This window comes from Gossypium raimondii, chromosome 11, assembly GCF_025698545.1.
Source record: "Gossypium raimondii isolate GPD5lz chromosome 11, ASM2569854v1, whole genome shotgun sequence".
Lineage (NCBI taxonomy): Eukaryota > Viridiplantae > Streptophyta > Magnoliopsida > Malvales > Malvaceae > Gossypium > Gossypium raimondii.
In genome coordinates, this window is record NC_068575.1 from 24,858,264 (window position 1) to 24,876,810 (window position 18,547).

Sequence of the window (18,547 nt, forward strand, 5' to 3'; positions counted from 1 at the left end):
GAATTAGTTAGTCAATCCTAATCGATGCTAACTAATGGACACACTAATTGGAATGCATGCTTAACTTATATCCTAATCGAAATAAATTAGGGGTTCATAATAGACTAATAGAACTTATTACCTTGCATAACTTTAGGTTTATGTGATTAAATTGTTTCAAACCTAATCTATCTCATTACTTCATATAAATTCTAATGAATCCTTAGTTAAATTATGACATTGATTTATGCATATTTTCTAAGTATAAGATTCGTTGAACTTATATAAGATTCCCGATTAATGAACAATCGAGTTGCCATGAAATATTTTCTAAACATTGTTAAACATGATGAAAATGAATTGAGTCAAGTGTTGTAATTATTCTAGCTTATTCATGTTATTATTGTTGAACTTCTGAAATTGCTGCTAAACCATCACCCTACATTTTATTTTATCTCATTTACATTTAGGTTAATTTGCATCTAGTTAATCAATTTAATTTTAACATCCACCACTTCAAAATTATTTTGTTTTCTTTACCAACTTGTAAATTCGTAATTTTGTAATTATTTGATTAACATATACAGTCCTTGTGGAGACGATAATTCTTTTACTTACTTATTACTTGAAACGATTGTATACACTCGCACAAACTTACGCGTTACAAGTTTTTGGCACCGTTGCCGAGGATTATTGCCTTAATCATATTTTTTGTGAAAATTTTCTTTGCAATTTGGTTTTTAAACGCTAAGGGGAAAAGAAAAGAAAAATTGAAGAAGAGGAGAGGAGAGGAAGGGGCGGCTAAGGTGGAGAAAGATTGATTAAAGGCTGATCAAATTAATTAAAAGTAGTATTTATACCTAGGTTTTACTAGGTATGGACGGCACATATAAAAGAAAGAGAGATTTTTGCAAAATTAAATTATTTTGCAAGGGAAAGGAATCAAACCTGGAACCTTAATCTAATTTCCATGCTTTCATATTTTCCTTTTAACCACTGGGTTATTTCCTCATTTTTGAAATAATTTTGCATTCCTATTAAGCTAAAATTCTAGATGTTACAAATACATATTCTATATTGTAACACAAGTATATAAACAATTACATATGAAGGTATGAAAGTATCAAGGGCAAACCAATTCAACTATCATGGCAAAAGAATGATCAAATCTAATTATATATACCAAAACCCATCTTAAGGCCTTTAGCTATGAATACCAATGCACAATTTAAAACATTTATAATCTATTCATTATAACATTCAATATCAAGTTTATTTCATATAAAAATTTGTTTAACATATCGTCGAATCTCTTTGAGTCTATCGACTCATTCATATTCATTTCAATACTATATTCTATTATTAGTCTATTCCACTACCTTTTCAAGTTTTTCAATTTCAATTATAATGTTACGCTCAATGGAAACCTAGTAAAACAGACCTGGATACACAAGTAAACTGCACCACATCAGATAGCTCGTAAGTGCTTAAACTATTCCACACTAGAGCATCGAAGTGCAAAGCCCGTAGGCATCAAATGCATTCTCATATGCATATACATCCTTCCACCACACCAAGGTCTTCATAGAGACATATAATAATCGATGATCCGCAACAAATGCTAGATCTCGATATAGTCTGTAATGATCTACGTATAATCACATATCCCATACAAGCGTGCATATTGTCACGTCCCGAGATCGGGGCTGGAAGTTTTGGTCGTACATTGTAAAGGTTAGCCAAGATTCAGACGAGTTGGGTGTTCACTAAGAGAGTTTCAATAAGGGGAGCTCGCCAGCAGTAGTGTACATCAAATGAAATGGTAAGCGGTTCACCAGTTTCACTGTGAGGCAGGTTCGCTAATGTGTTGGTCAGCTGGGGGTTTGCCAATATATGTGGTGAATTAGATTCGCTAGGTAAGTTGCGAACTGGGTTCACCAATTGAGTTGCAAACTGGGTTTGCCGGTCAAAGATACAATTAGACTCAAATTAGGAAAAAGTGATTTAGTGTATCTAGGAATACTTTACATGCAAGTAACAACTTTCCTAAGTCAGATAGGGTATCCAAAGATATCTAGGACTTTAGGTTTATAAAGACGACCATTAATTCTATGTAATTCTTCACTGAAAATTCTGCCATCAAAGTCTCTATTCTAGTTTCTGTTAGTAGCAATCCTGGTAAGTCTCCGTCTTGTTAAAGTTGATCGTCCGAAAAGCTAGGTTCGCTTGCATGTGTGAAATTTCTATGCTCTGTTAGTAATCTGTTTGTTTGTTACGACCAGTTCGACCATCTTCTAGCAAGGACAAAGGCAAAGCCAAACTCTTTTAAGTTTCTTCGTTTTCAGTAAGTGATAGGTAATTGTCAGATTATTGCTAACCGCTATGGCTTTCAAAAGTGTAAGTGGCCTGAAATTATTCTAATTGTGTTCAAAAACTATGGGCCCGTTTGTTTGATTGAAAATAATTTCTGAAACATGACTTACTTTTCTGAAAATCTTGATATTTTTTTGTGTTTGAATGAATCTGTGTAAAATATTTTCTATTGTTTGGTATGTTTCCTGAAAATATTTTATAAAAACTAATTTAAATTAAACATACATTTGAGAATTTATTATTTTTTCATTGTTTAATTGAGCTTATTTTATATCTATTAAATTTATATTTTACATTATTTTTACATATATTGCAATGATTTATTTATAAATATTCATTTTCATACAACAATACTCAAAATCTTGGAATCACAATATCATATTTGTAACATTTGCATAACTAAACTCAACAAATCAAAACATCTCCACTTTTAAACATCCTATCCTATTAAATTATTAATTACCAATGGAGGAACATATTTCTAGTAACACAAGAAGCTGATAATAACCAAGCTAATTCATAAAAGACTATATTATCCATTATTTTCCTTCATACACTCTACGTTTTTCCTACTTGGCAAAGGCACCATGAAAAGTTGCATTCTTATTTCAATTTTCATAGGCAAACCCATACCAAAACACAAAGAGTAGAACATAAATAAACACTAGTGGAGTGACAAAGGATTTAATATCAAGTCTTCAGTTGACATTGGTCTCAAGTTTGATCTCTGAATTAATCTCTTACCCCTTTCCCCTTAAAAATAAAAAGTGTATTTATGCAAAAAAACCTTCAACAATTAACTTTGTCACTTGAGTGACCTGTTTAAAAGGAAGGGATAGATATCGCTAGAATTACATTTTGAGAATATTAGGAGATTTCTTAGTGGCCTTTGGTGTTGGAACCTATCAAAAGAAATAAAGAAAGAATGGAAGAAAAATGTTTGAATAGTGGAATCAAATCATAGCAAGGATTGGCAAACTTGATCAAGTATCAGTATTATCATCATCCTTCAAGGAACAAATCTAAGTGATAGATAGACAGTAGTTTTGGTAGTTAGGTGCAATCCTTTAGAATTACATCTTTTCCCTCATTACCAATCTATGCCCATGAGCTGAAATTAATTATCTTTGTGCAAAATTATGAGGTTCCATTCGATGTCCAAAATTCAGAGCAAGGCAAATGCTTTTGAAAATTAAATAAAAATATATAAAGCATAATAAGGAATATTGTGGAACTAAAATATGAACACATAAGTTTTTTATAAGCAAATCCAACTTTCCAACACAAATGCTCCAGGTTTCCGAGTGAATGCTTAGAAATATCATGACGGCAAGGCGTGCAAGTGCATGAAGTAAAGTAGGATAGCAAATGCTAATAAAAATACAACCCTCACTCTCTATTTGTCTACTCAAGGATTTTAAGGACACTAGTTATCAATGTCACTGCATTTTTAAGTGCATTCCCAATGAACTCACAATCAAATAATCCTGATATGGCCATTAACTTTTTCATCTAAAAGGAGTAGCAGAATTGGCATTGACAAGAAATAGACAACAAATATGAAAACAAATCTTTCTTTTGGGATAAATGAGCTGCAGCTAAAAGCCTAAAAGATATCCTATAATCAGTTTCTGAATATGAAAATCAGTAAAGGTAATACGAATACACTCTAAATTGCAGTGCAATACCACAGTTGGTTGTCTTGTCTTTCAGGGAATTTAATTTTGTTTCAGAATTTGTAACCCGATTTAAAGACTGCATTGAATGGTATCATTATCAAATAAATTCATCAATAGGAGTTGTATAGGGTAAATGTTTGAAATCAACAGTAATGCCGTACAATTATAGACCCATTCAGACAATCACCATTACAAACAGAGAAGACAAAATAAAAGTAATTGGCATTGCATTCTATCGAAAAAACAACTAACATAATTTTAGCAAAAATAAAAAATAAAGGTTTGACATTTTGCCTTGTACCAGATAATAGCATGAAAATATTCATTTCCACAATCCTAATCCCAGAAAACAGAATTGAAGACAAATCGGAAATATCCCAAATAGAATTTAAAGAAAAAAACCCAAATGTTACCTCTATGGTGGCCAACTCAGAAGCATAAGGAAGGACGAAATGGACAGTGAGTTTGGAAGGAATGGAGGAAGGAGTGGGAGGATGAGGTTGCATGAAAGAGAGAGGAGTTTTAGGAGGTTCCATATTGGGGATCACTTTAGAACACGCCTCCGTAAACGTGGCATCCGCAAAGGGAGCCGCTGGCAGATCAGTGGAGAACGATCGAGCCCTTGCTGCCAAAATGGGTCGACGGGCCAATAGCATTGATGCTGGACGCAACATTCTGGGAGGGAGTTGGTGGTGATCGCTCGGCTATTGCAAGGTCAGAGACAGCGTCTGAGAAGAGGGGTCGTTCAGTCTCTTTCTTCACTCTTTTTTGTTTTGGTACTTTGTATTTTTGAAACCGCTGCGGGCTAACGGCAAGCAGTAGATCAGGGTGACAAGGATGGGGGAAGGGGGAAGGGGGAAGGGGGAAGGGGGAAGGGAAGAGGCATCAGGTTAAGTTTACTGGTGAAGGGAAAATCTTTGAAAAAGGTCTTACCAAAATAAAATTTGTAAACATTTTCGTAAAATAAACATTTATTTTTCCATGTTTTGTAAAAGGTTTAGGATGGGAAACTATTTTTAGCCAAACAAACCTTAAAAAAGGCCCTTTTATTTTTACAAGTAAACAAACACAATCTATATTAATTGTTTTGGTTTTTTCAAAAGAAACTTTATTTTTGAAACCAAAAGTAAGTTTTCTGAAAAAGATTTGTTTTAATCTACGAAACTCTGTTTTCAAAACACGATTTTGAAAAGATTATTTTAAAACATAGTTTTATGTGAGCCAATGTTTTAGGTATGTTTTGAAAGAATGGTTTTTAAATTGTGTTTTAAAGGCACTTAATGTCCAAGCTTTTTATAAGCAAATGTTTCAGCTTTGCTTCGTGCGTGCTCTTTGTTAAGTTCGCTTTGTATGAGCTACCTGTTTAGCTTTGCTTTAGTGCGAGCTTTTTGTTCTGTGAGCTCTTTTGTGAGCCTTTTGATTGGTATACCAAAGATTGTGAGTGCTCATCAGCTTGTTAGTAAGCATGCTTTAACCGAACCGGTCTTGTGACCTAAGGTAGACCCTATTCATGTTTTTTGTTTGACGAATCGTCGTGCGACCTAAGGCCGACTCTGTTATGATATATGTGAACTGGTATTTGTCGCGTGTGAATATGATATGCGAATTGTGCAATTGTGCATGTTGAATCAAGTAATAAAGTGATGAGTGAGTATCATTCCCACGAGGATTGGATGAGTGCTCTTTGTCTATGTTATCACAATTGAATAGAAAAGATAAATGTATCGAATGATGTTTAATGAAATTAAAATGGGATTAACACATTAGAAATGAGAGTAATGAAGTATACTAACAGAGATTACCATTGCAACAAATCAAACAAGAGTACTAAGGACTATAGCAAGGTTGGAATATTGGTCGTGAAGGCTGGGATTACTAAGGGATCTGTTCTAACCTGTGAATGTCGTGGCAAACTATAGCAAACTTACTATTCGATTAGGCACTAATGTGGTTTACCTCTGTCGAAAGCAAGACCTAGAGTTACTCACCCCTAAGACACTATATGTCTATAGGCTCGGGATTAACAACTATTACTAAAACTCAACCTTCTAAATTGTATAAGGTAGGGCTCTATGTCTAGAGTTTACACTAGTATTTCATTCAACACTCACTTATATTACCCAACTTCAGTCTAAGTAACCTAATCCGTCGGTGTCAAGCTACCTTAAGACTTATTGAGCATTCATCAACACTTTCTTAAGCTTTTAAACAAAAACAACCATTGAGTAAAGCAGAGACATGAACCATATTAATCCATAAATATTAATCAAAGTTAAAACATCATCTAAAGCAAACCCCAACCGTATTAAGTTAGCTCATGGCTTGGCTACACATCAATATCCCAAAATATCATTTTAGAATAAAATAATTGAAACAAAATGTAAAAGAAGAAATCTGGGTTTCAAAACTCCAACCCTCCCAACTCGATATCTTGTTGCTCGCCTTCACCAAAGTTCACAGTCAGCTCAACTTGCCCTTCTTGCCACAATGAGACCTCTGTCCAAGCTCCGAAAACATCTCATGTCTCACTCCTTTCCTTGCCTTTTATATTGGGTTGTCCTCTAGGGTAAAAGCTGTCAGCCAATGATTTTTTTTCCCTAATTTTAAGCTGAATATTCTCTATTACACGTGCATGTAGGGGACCAAATACTGAGTGCCCTCATTGCTGACTGGGTGTTTGTCATTTTCTTCACCAGCATTGCCATGTCAATCTCTCATAATGCCTCGGCAAACCTCCATCCTCTACTATCATTCTCCCTCAAACATGTCATTCCACCACAACAAGACATTTCCAAAAGCAATTAAAAGTAAAGATGCAATAAAGTAATCACCATCGCAAGTTCTTAGATGCACTACTCGATTGAATAGAAATGATCATGCAATTACCTAAAATGAAGCTAATTTTACTTAAGCACAAGCAATTAATTAAGTTTAAAAATTATGAATTATAACTCATTTCAAGAGTTATCAGTCTTGCGACCTAAGGCAGACCTTATTCAAAGTTTTCTAAAAACGATAAGCGAGTTGGTTTCGCGACCTAAGGCGAACCTAGTCTTAGGTTTTTAAATGATTTTGAAAGTATTGGCCTCATGATTTCAAAACGAGCCTTTTTAAAGCAAGTTTTTAAAGAAAGGATTAATAAGCATTCTTTAGCAAGTTTTTAAAGAAAGGATTAATAAGCATTCTTTTTAACACTGTTTTCACAAAATATGTTTTCCTATGCGAACTAGGTCTCGCAACCTCACATGCGAACCCAATACGCAAAATGTTTTCAAACTAAAGTTTTCTACTATTTTCAAATACTATCTTTAAGTATAACCTAATGGTTTTTGATCATTCATTGAGTTTTCAATGAACTCACCCACTCCTCTCTTACTTCTCAGGTAAGTAGGTTGCAGATAACATTGGCGAGGTCGACGATCTGGTGAGGCACTTGACTGATATGGGCAAACCATAAGGATGGGCGATGGGTTTATATTATGTGGATTAGAACATTATTTATATCATTGATTTGATTACTGAACAATTTACTCAAGTTTGAATTTAGAATGTTTTGCTTCAAGTTAAATTTTATTTCTACGAACCATGACTTGGAATTTAGTTTTTATTTATTACTAAATCAATGTTATTCATGCATGAACAATTTGTTGTTTTGCTGAGTATCGTGATTTGTGATCCATGTATGTTACATAAATTACTTGCGTACCCATATAGTGTTAGTTTATTCACATGCGAACCACTATTTACTGCGAATCATATTTACAAGCATACCCCTGTTGTGATAATTTTATGACATGCGAGACCCTAGGAATGTTTACCATATTTACATGCGTACCCTTAGCTTTGCGAACCCTTATGTATGTGCGAACCTATATTAAAATGCGAACTCATGTCTGTGTGTTGGTCTACGATCTCTTATGATAGTAAGATATACAACCTATGTTTGATTGCTCTGTGAGTGCCTAAGTGTAATGCGAACTTATAAATATTTCTAAGTAAATGGAATTATTGTTTTGCATGATTATATACTTTAATCTATCTTGCATGCGACCCTTTGTGTTTTATGAATGTATGATTTTTGCTGTTTTTTAAAGTTTAAAAGACTTATTTGCATGCTATCGGTACGTGGTGTGTTGGAGGTTAGGTTGGGAGTTAACAGAGATTCACTTAGGTGGCTAATGTGGTACGCCAGATTCAGGTCAAATCTTGTCAATCGGGTTTGGGGTGTTACACATATAACCTTATTAGCATGCTGTATCCTAACCTTTTACTAAGTTCACATGGGCATCAATTATACATATAAGCATTTCCATACTTGTAATAAACTTACTCACATACTCATACCTTATATTCGATCACATATGCATTTTCGTACCTTGTTCACTGTTCTATTGCATAACAATCATTTATCACATTTCGCTTTGCAATTTAGTATATATATCATTACTAGATCATAACCACAACTATAATCCAATTCATCATCAAATCACATGTACTACTTACCATACGGCATATTTTTATCCATTTACCATTTCATATAACATAATTCAAGTATTTCATGTTATTTTTCATTTTATTCATTTTAGTCCTATATTTCGATATCTCACATCAAACTCAATCAAAACAATTCATACTATCAGTATATACTTACCTCAATGATAAATCAATAAATTAACAAATATATACACAAACAATTAAATCTTTCCCGAATCATAAAAGTACAAATCGATGTTTTGTGCATCACTCGTCGACGATTTTCACTTTTTCTTTCCCTCTTGATGGTTTGGTGTCATCATTAGCTATGAATAATCACAAAACATATTATACAATAAAATTCCAACGAATTCATAACCAATTATCAAGTTACACACATTTTACAATTTATTCAATTTAGTCCCTAAAACCAGGACAAGCGAAACTTTCAATTTAAGGCTTTGGATTAAAATCTGATTTCACCATAAATCATTAGGGACCTTTTATTTTCTATCCCTACCAAATTTTCATGATAGTTTTACATTTTATTTAATTTGGTCCCTAATGTACAAAACCAATAATTAAACTTTACAATTTAGTCCTTTTCATATACTAAGCTTAATTTCTAACTATTTAGAAACTTTAATATTTTCACAAATTGGTACATGGGCTAGCTAAATCAAGCTCCCACGATCTCAAATTTATAAAAGTCAATGAAAAATGGCTAGGGACTTACTTGCAATTAAGGGTCAAATATTGAATAAAGTTTGAAAGCTTTCTCTTTTCTCCTAAAATGGTTTCTATTGTCTTTGGGAAGAAGATGGCAACTTTTTTCATCTTTTTCCCTCTTAATTTGCTTATATACTTAGGTTTGTTTTATTTAAACTTAGTTAATTAACTTAATTATTTGTTTATTTATTGCTCTTTTCCTTTCCCATCTCCATTTCTTCTTTATGCTAGCCAAATTGAAAAATAAAAAAAGTTTGAACACGTCTCATTAGCATGGGTAAGGACATATACAGTCCCTAATCATGTATTCACACTTATATTAGTTTTATAGATATGTAATAGATATTAGAAATGGTTGTTTGGTCTTTTAACTGGTTGTGGAGAAAGTTGGTGAAGTTACTTACGACTTAGCTCAATCTTATTGGAATGGTTTAGAAGAGCAATGATGCCCAGTTACACAGTCGTCATTCAATGGAGCAACTCACTTCTTCTGTGATCTTTAACAGCAATCTCCACAACACCATCAGTGAGGAATATGATTTGATACAATTACGTGCATTACACTGGCTATGATATACAATATGAATTAATTATGAAACTTATTATGCTGCCATAATTCATGATTAACAAAAATGCTCTCCTTTACAATTCTTAGATCCATATTTGGCACCAAAGAAGAAAAAAGGCAGCTAGATTCATTTCTTTATTACCAATTTATGTAGTTATTCTTGGGATGCCATGCAATTTCCAAATACTTTAATTGATGCATGTGTCTGTTAAGCTTTTTCCATCTAAGAAGGTTACAGGTTTTCCCTTTTCACTGTGTCAAGATTCTCCCACCCTACCCCCCAATAATACTTGTAACATCCTAAAAATCGGGGATTAGTATAATCAGATTTGTAAATTGAGAGAGAGTAGTCATGCCTTAATTTTTTAAAAGTATCTATGCATTTTTAGGAAATAAATGAGGTATTGGTTTGTTAGATAAGTGTTAGTGAAATGTACCTTGAAACCCAAGTTCAAATCCCTTCTCTCTCATCATTTTATTAATTTGCAAATTTTGCCTTAAACCTTAGTATGCGACATGCCTTGTTTTTAAGATAAATATTGAAAAATTATTTCAATAATGAGGAAAAAGCCTAATGGTTAAAAGAAATAAGAGAAAGCATGAAAATTAAAAGAGGTCCTGTTCGAATCCTTTCTCTTGCGAAATAATTTAATTTTTGGCAAAAATCCCTTGTTTTTAATGTGTGTGCCACCCAAGCCTTGTAACCCTAGGTATAAATGTTAATTTTTCACAAATAATCATCCTTTAACCCTCCTCCTCATTGCCTTAGTCGATCATTTCCTCCTCTCCCTCTCTTTGATTTTATTTTTTTTCCTTTCCTCTGTTAATGTCGTCGCCTACACCTCGCATTTTACAATCTCTTTCTTTTTCTTTTTGCGTCAAGATTGTGCACCATCTTCTTTATTATATTTCTTCCATTTATCCTCATTAAAATCAACCCCAAATATAAAATCTTGAACTCCAAGATCGATCCCAAACATTGCCAAGAAAGTGTCATTGTCGTTTCTCCCAACTAGCTTAGATAAGATCTCTTTTCTCTTCAATTTCTTGATTAATCTTTTCAATTAAAAACTGAAACTTCTAGATATGGAGTTTGGAGGATTTTAAATGAATTCAAAGGTATTTTTCCAGATTTTAATGAGATCTCAAATCATTTTAAAATTCAACCTTAATTTTGGCCACCATGGGTGGTGGTGCGTGCGCTTATGTGCAAGAAAGAGGACTGTTTTGTTTCTTGAATCTTGCCCAATTAATTCTAGCCTTAATTTGAGTTCTTGAACCCTCCTAATTAGCTTTTAAACCCATGTAAATTAAGGAAAAATGTTCTTGATCTATTGGTAATTCGAAACTCGCAAATCATGTAGCGTAAGTGCAATTAAGGATAACTAGTTTGTTATTTCGACGTAGTTTTTAGGTAAAGGTAATGAATTGATTAAGTGAAGAAATTTAATCACTAATTAGCTACTGATTTTCCAGTATATTATTGAATTAAGTGCTGACCCAAATGCCCAAAACCATTTGTAAAGGCGAAGAATGATTGTACGTACGGTTTGCATCGATACATTGTAAGGAATCTAACTAGTTTGGATTCATAAAATAGTTATAATTTCAATGATTGGTTTGAACTCATACGTGGGTGTTTGAGGGCTGGTTTAATGGTAAATTGATTGAATTTACAATGAATTTTGGTCTAGGTTCGTTGGCAGATTCGTTAGTGTGCTGCGAGGAAGGAAAAAATAAGGTGTGGGTCCTAAACTCATAAAATTGTTTGAAAATGTTAAATACCATGTTATATTTGATGAATTAGCTTTGCTGATTGGATTTGCTTAATATCCAAATTATTGATTTAGTGAGTGGTCGAACCAGGTATGTTTCGAGCCTTAAAAGATTGACATGTTGGCAAAATTGCTAGTTTGATAGTATGAATGTTTGATTGAGTTTGTAATTTCATATTTGAGTTATGAGATATGAGAATGTTTGACTAAATGATATAATGTGTTGTGATATTAAACTTATGTTTGATTTAAACACATGAGATATTTGTTATATTGTGTACTGAAAAGGGTGTTATTTATGCACAATGAAAATCCATAAAGTATGTGAAATTGAACGACATACATTGATACTAACACAATGGTAATTTAAAAGATTGGAATACTGTTTCCATTTGCAAAAAGTATGTGATTGTTGAGGACATGCTGAGCATGTCAAATGAATGTGATAAGTAATGAGATATGATTATGTATGAGATTGTGTAACATATTGCATATGCATTGGGTTGGGATTTTGTGGTTGACGGAGGAGTTCTGTGGAGTACCGACGGCATATTAAGTCCGCATTATTCGTAGTCAGTGCATCGCACCTAGAGTACCGAGGGGAATGGTGATTTATCGCATTTTTTTTGGCATCTTGTCTTCATTTTTATTGGCAAAGTTTTTTGCATATTGTCACCGGTGGTTTTAAACCCAACGGGCTTAAGCCCATAATGTTTTGGAGTTCGGATGATGGGTTTTGGGGAACTCGTGGTGTGTAATGAATGGTATGGGCAGGAACCTTTTTACATTGTATCATGTGTAATACATATTCGAATGTTATTGATTTATGCTACTATTGTATTTTGTTGTATTGAATGGTGTCAGGATTAATGATTGTTACTCGAATGAATGACGACCTATGCTCATACACCGTTTGACATCGATATTGATAATGACTATGTAATGATATGGAGTCGCGTGATGGTTTATGTAATGATATGGAGTTCCGGTGATGGTTCTGTGTTCTTCTCTTAATGCTAATATGTTTCCCTATATTTGATATTTTTGTCTATTTAAATAATTGTTCGACTCACACTGAGCTTTTCATAAGCTCACCCCCTAATAGTGTTTAACTTTTCAGGTAAACCTTGAAATTAGGATTAGACTCGGCATTTGGAGAATCACCTTAGGCCTCAGATTATTTTTCTTAATAAGTATTATTAAGTCTTTATTGGTTTTGTTTGTAACTTTTAATTATTTCTGGTCTGTGACTTGGTAACTTTTCTTTTGGGGATTCTTACATGCATGGATTACTCAAGCATAATAACCGGATAATGTTTTGATACTGTTCCCTAGTTTCCGCTGCATTGCAAATGAACCGTTTTAAAAAAAAAACAAATCAATAAGGCAGCCAAGTTTCCAAAATGACTTGAAAAATAGTTTTTCTGCTGCATTAGTTTAACATGGAGTTTTTTTTAAAGAAGAGTGACAAGCAAACGATTTTTCTAAAACAACACTATCAAAAATAAAATGAATCATAAGCATACACGACCTAATGAATGAATGCTTTTAAGCTAACTCAAAGTACAACTACGGTTTTCTCCAAAATGAATTTATTTAAAGTCTTCAAAAGTAACGTAAGTTAGCTTAGCCATTTTGGTCGCTAATGTAGCCTTCTCAATCTAGCCATAATGTCTAGGCTAGGCTTGGGACGTTACAGTACTATAAACATTTCAAGTAGAAGAAATGGTTAATGTAGTGGGATTTCTCCATCAATATTTTTCTTTTTTTTATACAGTTGGAGCCACCTGGATAAACATCTTCAAACACATATACGCTTCTTCTTCTTCTTCTAAATAAAGCCAATGGCATGCTAATGAATGTTGGATATAATTATAATGCTCGATAATGCTGCTGTGTTCTTGTTTGATTCAAACTCCATGGTTCGGATTTGGGTGCTAACCCAAAACAAATTGCATTTCCTTTTTCCACTCTGGGTTATTTTTACTTATTTATCATAAATAAAAGTCCTTTCCTTTTTCTTTAAACAAACTTATTCACACTTTTTTTATAAAATTAATAATTTTAATTAATTAATAAAATGTTTACAATCTCAGGATTAGTGTTTAAATAACAACTACCTAACTTTAAAAACAACCTACCTAAAATTGTGAATGAAATAATAACATTGCTTGTTGAGTAATTTTTCATTTTGTCCCATTAAAGGGGACAATCAAATATTTATACAGGTTGCCACTATTCATAAAAATGAATTTACTGTTCATAGAACTGACGTTCTGAGTGAACTCCTGGCATGTTAGACACATATAATGCTCTTTCTGTCATAATTCATAGTCCTCGCCTGTGAACTCCTTGGTACATGAGCGCTGGCGATGCAATCCACACTGGCGAGCTTGCTTGGCGAACTCTCTCCATAAGACCTGTAAACATTCCACCAGTAGGATCTCCGCGACCCGAACTCTATCCAGGTTTCGGGTCGACAGTCATTAATACATAACAATCTTGTCCCCCCAGCTGGATCTAAAAAGGGTTATAAAGTGACGTTTCTTAGAGCCATCAGCTCGTACTTGAAAGGCCTTGTTGGGAACGTTTCAAGTGTTGACACATGACGTTGGTTCTGCCACGTGTATGATTGGATTTTATCTATCTTCATCTGACCACTGGTGGCCCTTGGTTACTTGAATCGTCAAAACATGGGGGAGGAACTCTTTAAAAGGGGAAAATGTGAAAACCCAAAATTCACAACTCAATACTTCTGTAACTAGACTTAATTAAAGCTCTCTTTGCAAGGTAAAACTTATCTCTCTCTGCACTTTAAAAATTAGCTTTTTCTATCATTGAAATCCTGAGAATAACAAGAGGAGCTAGAGGTTAGGTAATTTCTAGTTACCTACCATGAGAATATTCTTCGAGAGTGCTTGTAAAAGCCACCTTCTTCTATTTCAGTACCAAAGGAGAAGAAATGATTTGAGTTTTCAGCGTACGAGGGATCCAAATTCCTAACTTTGCTTATGATTTCTCCATACATGAGGGGCTACACAGGCTCAACAACACAAGAAATGGCAGCTTCCTGCTCCCCTCCACGCCTTGGAGGCCAGATTTCACTGCCATTGTATTTATTTTTCTGCCATCTTCTTTAAGAATACCAGATAGCTCTGGGTCAAATTTGCTTGTTCTTCTAGTGGATCATGGTGGCTTACTTTATCGATTGCTTCTTTAAGAAGCACCATAGCTTGCAGTATTCCAGAGCTTATGTAACACCCCGACCCGTGTCCATCGACGGATTAAAGTTACGAGGCATTACCGATCAAAATTTAATATCATAAATCAAGCAATTATCCAAACATTTATGTCATTTCAATTTACTAACTATACTACATATAATACAAATATTATTTTCAAATTAGGCTTAACTATACTAATTTATAAAACTATTTACAAATATGCTAAACACATCACACTAACATATAAATAACCGAAATTTTTGCATAAGCTTAAACATCATAAATATATATATATATCAAATAGATCACAACCATAAAACCAAACTTAACCAAAATGAATAAGCCATTTTCGCATGGCTCAAATTCACACATCCCAAAATTAAACATATAAACTAGACTATACATGCCATAGGTTCGAATTTAAAATTTATAAAATACCAAAGGCAATCGATAGTGTGATAGACTATCTTGATGATCCTCGAGCTCAATGCTTGACTCCAAAATCTATAAAGCAGAGTAAACAAATACAAACACACATTAAGCTATTAAAGCTTAGTAAGTTATACAAAAAATTTCATTTATATATAAATGCATAATAATACTTATTCCATCATTAAGATAAAATAAACTAAATATCCTAATATTTCATACCATCTAACACTTTAAATAAAAAAAATCACATTGTATTTTCATATAAACAAACCATATGGCCAAATACACATAAATATTTAGCAAAGCCAAATATTCAATAAATCATTATGTCAAAACATGCTTATATTCAAATGGTAAACTCATACTATATATTTCATTTGAAACTATTATCAAATTATAACAATCAACTTACCTTAACACTAATTAAGCAAATGGCTAACACATACCGAATAATTTAGCTTTTACTATTACTCACATAAGATTTTTATAACATAGAGACTTGTATAAAACAAGCATAAAGCACACTAGGCACAAAGCCCGATACATTCCACCGGCACAAAGCACGCTAGACATAAGGTCGATACATTTCACCCAAGCACTAAGCACGCTGAACATAAAGTGCGAAGTAATTCACCGGCATCAAGCACGCTAGACGTAAAGTCTCGAAATAATTCACCTAAGCATCAAGCACGCTAGAGCGTAAAGTGCGAAATAATTCACCAAGCATCAAGCACGCTGAGCGTAAAGTCTGAAACATCTTATTTTCAAACTATATATATAATATATAAAATCCATGTATAGAGATTCACTCAAAATTCATTACTTATATTTTTAAAACACATGGATATATAAATCTCCATCACCAAATCTAACTTGATAATTCAATAATTCAATCAAAACATATTTGTATATATAACCTCATACTTTTGATTCTACTACTAATATCATAAGATTTAACTTATAATATACTATGTGTCTTTAACATTCAAACATATTAAAATAATCTAAGCTAATGATTCGTTCAGATTGACCATCTGTCTACGGATGGAAAGCTGTGCTAAAATGTAGTTTCGTACCTAAAGCATCTTGTAGTTTCTTCCAAAATCGCGATGTGAATCTCGGATCTCTGTCTGAAACAATAGAAATAGGTACACCATGCAACCTCACAATTTGTGAAATATACAATTTCGCAAGTTTATCGAGCAAAAAATTTGTACGAATCGGAATAAAATGTGTCGATTTTGTCAACCTATCAACAATAACCCAGATTGCATCTTTCTTGCTCGGTGTCAACGGTAAACCGGATACAAAATCCATCGTGACTCGATCCTATTTCCATTCAGGTATCATGATCGGCTGAAGCAACCCAGATGGTACCTGATGCTCGGCTTTAACTTGCTGACAAATTAAACATTTCGAAACAAAGTTAGAAATGTCTCGTTTCATACCTTGCCACCAATAGTGCTGTTTCAGATCGTTATACATTTTCGTGCTACCCGGATGAACAGAAAATCGACTACTATGAGCTTCCTTCAAAATCATCTGAATTAACTCTGAATTTTTCGGAACACATAATCGGTTTCTAAATCTCAAACAATCCTCAGCATCAACTAAAAACTCCGAATCAACATTTAAGTCGCACTGAGCTCGTTTTGCACTTAAATCATTATCGACTTTCTGAGCTTCACAAATCTGTTGGACAAATAACGGTTTTGCTTTCAACTCAGCTATTATCGCACCATTTTCAGACATAACCATATGTGCGTTCATTGCACGCAAAGCAAACAGTGATTTTCGACTTAGGGCATCAGCAACAACATTAGCCTTTCCCGGATGATAGTCAATCACCAGCTCGTAATCTTTCAGCAATTCTAACCATCGATTGTCTCAAATTCAAATCTTTACGAGTCATCAAATATTTCGGACTTTTGTGATCGGAATAAACATGACATCTTTCGCCAAGCAGATAGTGACGCCATATTTTTAACGCAAATACAATAGCGGCCAATTCCAAATCATCGTCGGATAGTTCTTTTCATGCGGCTTTAAGCGTCTCGAGGCATAGGCTACAACTTTGCCTTCTGCATCAAAACATTAAAACCATTTAAAGATGCATCACTATAGATAACAAACTCTTTACCCGATTCGGGTTGAACTAGGACTGGAGCTTCAATCAAAAGAACTTTCAACTGATCAAAGCTTTTCTGACACTTTTTTGACCACTCAAACTTAACGTTTTTTTGTAGTAGCTTTGTCATCGGGGTCGCAATCATAGAGAACCCTTTCACAAAACGTCTATAATAGCCAGCGAGCCCCAGAAAGCTTCGAACTTCTGAAACATTCCTCGGAGGTTTCTAATCAAGTATAGCTGAAATTTTACTCGGGTCAACCCAAATACCCGATGTTGATACAACATGGCCCAGAAAACTGACTTCACGTAACCAGAACTCACATTTACTAAACTTTGCATACAACTGCTTATCTCGCAAAGTTTGTAACAAAAATATCAGATGTTCGGCATGCTCATTTTCGTCACGAGAGTAGATCAAAATGTCATCAATAAATACTACCACAAACCGATCCAGATACTTCCTAAAGATCAGATTCATCAAATCCATGAAAATAGCAGGTGCATTAGTAAGTCCGAAAGGCATAACAAGAAACTCATAATGTCCGTACCTCGTTAGGAAGCGGTCTTTGGCACATCGAGTCTTTAACTCTGGCCGATAGTAGCACGATCTCGGATCTATCTTGAAAACACAGAGCCCTTTCAACCGATCGAACAAATCATCAATCCGTGGTAACGGATACTTATTCTTATAGTCACCTTATTGAGTTGCTTGGTAATCAATGCACATTCTCCTTGTTTCGTCTTTCTTTCTATAAATAGAACTGGTGCACCCAAGGAGAGAAACTTCGGTCGTGCAAAACCTTTATCGATCAACTCTTGCAAGCTGTACTTTCAATTCTTTTAATTCGGTAGGTGCCATACTGATGCGGAGCTATCGAGATTGGAGTCGTCCACGATACTAACTCAATACCAAACTCTACCTCTCGAATAGGTGGCAAACCCGGTAATTCTTCGGGAAACACGTCTAAATACTCACACACTCCTGGCACAGATTCAATCTTCTTTTCGGTCACTTTACTATCAAGAACAAATGCAAGGTAAGCTTCACAACCTTTTCTCACATACTTACGGTGACATCGAGGATATTATTGCTGGTAAACCATTCAGATCATTAGATTCAATCCGAATAATCTCATCATTCTGACACCGTAGATTAATAGTTTTCCGTTTGTAGTTTACTATAG

General features: G+C 34.0%; 1 protein-coding gene across 1 annotated transcript; it reads right to left on the reverse strand.

Moving 5' to 3' along the window:
• Positions 1-2,940: 2,940 nt before the first annotated feature.
• Positions 2,941-4,888, reverse strand: LOC105785387 (ATP synthase subunit delta', mitochondrial). The gene is made up of 2 exons (XM_012611465.2): positions 4,445-4,888; positions 2,941-3,254 (listed from the first exon to the last, which is right to left on the reverse strand). The coding sequence occupies exons 1-2, from the start codon at positions 4,703-4,705 to the stop codon at positions 3,204-3,206; spliced, it is 312 nt and encodes a 103-aa protein (XP_012466919.1). The 5' UTR covers positions 4,706-4,888; the 3' UTR covers positions 2,941-3,203.
• Positions 4,889-18,547: the final 13,659 nt, after the last annotated feature.